Below are 3,531 nucleotides of genomic sequence, written 5' to 3'. Positions count from 1 at the left end.
CCATTATTATCATCAGTTTTATCAATTAAAAAAAATGCAGGGAGTTGAAGCTACGCCCTTGCAATAGAAAGAGTGATCTCCCCGCGACGCCGAGTTTGGGTCAAGTAATCAATGCATTTTTTTTCTTTTTTTCTCTTGTTTGCTTCATGTCGAGCGCTGACATTCACTCCTTTTTTCTCGTTTTTTTTCTTTTTTACTGGCGATACTAAATCTATCAAGGATATTAAATGACAAAAACATCATACTTGTTTTTGTTTTACTTCTTTTCAAAGCAAATATATATCTTATCATACGTGAAATACTATTTTTCCTTATTATCTTTCTTTTTCTTTCCTTTTATCTCACTTGCTTTAGCCCAAAGTACGTCACAATGTAAAAAAAAAAAAAAAAAAAAAAAAATGTATACAAAGTACAGGTCGCTCATTTACATAATGGAACAGACACGCGCAGTTTTGTAATTACTTCCACATAAAATACCTACAAAATCGCAATAAATGGTGATCGAATTTTCCAGCTTATTTAACAGCCATTTTTTATGCATCAAATTCGAGGACTTGTGAGTACTCTATTTTTTATTACAGGAAATTTATTCGTTAACATAGGATGCTAAGTTGATAAGGAAATGTTTTAATGAATGTAATAACTGAATGAAAAACATAGAAAAAATATATAAAATTTATGACAGCAGAGATAACCATGACAAGGTGTTAAATGTTTATGATAGTGATAGGAATAGTAATAGTTTTGTCACTGATGATGTTTATTATTTTCTTGAATGGTATCCTGTCATCTTTGAAATTTTTGTAATCAATGGTGTTATTATTTTATTTTTGTTATTATTATTTTTGCTTTAGTAACTAATATTAATGATTTCATCTTCATTAAACTTATTGCTGTTTTTTATCATAATTTGGTATTATTAGATAGCTTTTGTATATCGTTGCTTCTGCAGCTACTATTAATATCATCTTCCTCATTAAACTCATCGCCGATTTTACTTTCATTTCGTATTACTTTCTATAAAATAAATCTTTATTTGTTCCAGTTTCCATCATTATTGCCGGGTTTGAATCCAGGTCGTAAAACCCGTTTATTGCCATCGTAACAAATGAGTTTCTGCGAGATTTTTCTTTATAATAATTGTCTATGAGAAAAAGATATAAGAATATCTTTTACCTCCCGTGTCTACATGTAGGGCTCTCAGTCTCTCTTTCTTCTTCGTCTTCGTCATCTCCTTTTCCTTCCCCTTCTCCTTCATCTTCATCTTCATTTTCATGATTTTTATCTCTGCCTTCATCTTCATTTTCATTTTCATCTTTATTTCCATCTTCATCTTCATTATTTTTATCTCTGTCGTCATTTTGATTTTCATTTCATTTTTATCCTCATCTTCTTCATTTCATTTCATTTTCATCTTTATCTTCATTTTGTTTATTTTTATCTCTATCTTCATTTCCATTTTCATTTTCATTTTATTTTTATCATCTTCATCTTCATCTTTATCTTTATCTTTATCTTTATCTTTATCTTTATCTTTATCTTTATCTTTATCTTTATCTTTATCTTTATCTTTATCTTTATCTTTATCTTTATCATCTTCATCTTCATCTTCATCTTCATCTTCATCTTCATCTTCATCTTCATCTTCATCTTCATCTTCATCTTCATCTTCATCTTCATCTTCATCTTCATCTTCATCTCTCTCTCTCTCTCTCTCTCTCTCTCTCTCTCTCTCTCACTCTCTCTCTCTCTCTCTCTCTCTCTCTCTCTCTCTCTCTTTATCTGCATCTAACTTTCAAAATATACATAAATATGGATTTTAGTTTAATAATGAAAATATCATTAGGTCAGAACATTCACTCATCTCATTTCTTTCTCCTGTACACCGTTTTTCAACCAGTCTCAACTATACATATAATCTGACAGTTCCAATATAGTGCAAGACATTTTTAATTGATTCCCAGATATAATATCTAGTAAAATATCTTTAGAATGCTATGGTCCTTCTGTAGACCCAGATAGATATACACAAACACATCTTTATATGTATGAATGTATGTATGTATCTATGTATGTAATGTATGTATGACTGTACATACGTATGTATATATGTATATCTGTGTGTATTTAAATGCACGGATGTATTTTATAATATGCAAATATAATGATGAAAGATGCCAAAAAAGAGAAAATCAACCAACCAATCAACGTGAATTTTGCTTTCATGCTCGCCACACTTGCAAATGCACTTTTATTAGTACTCTTATTAATTTCTCTTGTTTTGGTCATGAAGAGTGGCAGGCTATTTGCGTCTCCGTGTGTCGTTTGTATTAACACTAAAGCTGTATATGGAAGTAAAGTATAAAAAAGGGTGAAAATACGAGAGAAAAATATGGACCTGCATTCTAGATACCTGTCACCCTAGGCGGGTTTGCCTTAAAACACTGAGAGAAGGAAATGGAATTTTAGTGTACACATATTTTTTTTCGTCAAAAGTTGACATGTTTGGTTATTCATATTTGGAGGGGAGGATAGATGTGTGTGTGAGTGTGTATGTATGTGTGTGTGTGTGTGTGTGTGTGTGTGTGTGTGTGTGTGTGTGTGTGTGTGTGTGTGTGTGTGTGTGTGTGTGTGTGTGTGTGTGTGTGAAAGAGAGTGAGAGATACGTGACAACTATATAAATTGCTGGAAAATCCCACCATTTGTTTATGCTTGCAATATATATGTTTTAGGTTATGCTCTAGTGTGCCTTAACTTTGTGTAAGTACGTGTTAATGTTGATACCGTACCTTGTCATGATTGCTCCATCATTATTGTATATATATATATTTAGTTTGGTGATGAAAATTATATTCATAATAATATCAATGATAATAACGAGGGAAACAGCATCAACAATAAAGAGAAAGAAGAGAAAATCCCATCATTTTGTATACCAGAGAAAAATACTACAAAATGGTGGAAAGATTAAACATGAAAATGAAAGAACGTAAAAAATGTTATAAAAATAATAGAAAATTCCGAAAAAGAAGAATTTGAAAACGGAACATAACACAACAGTAAGCTTAAATTTGTAAAACTGTGAGCGAAAAAAAAAGAAAAGAAAACACATATGGTAGAGGGAATGATTTTCACTTTTCAGATATAACTGCAGTTGGGATATATTTCTTATCCCGTTTTGATGTCCATTCAAATGAATTTTGAGAATACTTAAACTTTTAACTTCGAGGTTTATAGACCATTCTGCATATAATCCCTCCATGTTTATTTCGTTCTTTTATAGATAATTTTATAGCTCTATTGATGTAGCGTATAGACAAGAATTCTCTCTGAATGGGACGCTAAGCACTTTGTCGATGTTAATGACCAATTTTCGTATCATATGGTCCTTAGGGTTTAAATTCTATTCTTTTGGTTACCTGTTAGGACTCTTGAATACTGGCATGTCATTCATTCATTAAATTCATTCATTCATTTACAATAAACAGTGGTTACGTCAGGCATTTTTATAGACCACATTCCAGAGAGAGA

General features: G+C 31.1%; 1 protein-coding gene across 1 annotated transcript in view; it reads right to left on the bottom strand.

Moving 5' to 3' along the window:
- The window catches only part of LOC138865515 (uncharacterized), a 16,494-nt gene extending 13,232 nt beyond the window's left edge, over positions 1-3,262 (bottom strand). Inside the window, exons 1-2 of the mRNA XM_070136201.1 lie at positions 3,136-3,262; positions 2,202-2,342 (exon numbers count right to left, since the gene is read on the bottom strand). Of these exons, the coding sequence (XP_069992302.1) occupies positions 2,202-2,342; positions 3,136-3,262 (268 nt within the window). The remainder of the gene's footprint in view (positions 1-2,201; positions 2,343-3,135) is intronic.
- Positions 3,263-3,531: the final 269 nt, after the last annotated feature.

Source organism: Penaeus vannamei, chromosome 21, assembly GCF_042767895.1.
Source record: "Penaeus vannamei isolate JL-2024 chromosome 21, ASM4276789v1, whole genome shotgun sequence".
Taxonomy (NCBI): domain Eukaryota; kingdom Metazoa; phylum Arthropoda; class Malacostraca; order Decapoda; family Penaeidae; genus Penaeus; species Penaeus vannamei.
The sequence above is the reverse complement of the archived record's forward strand: the minus strand, read 5'-3'. Positions and strand labels throughout refer to the sequence as shown.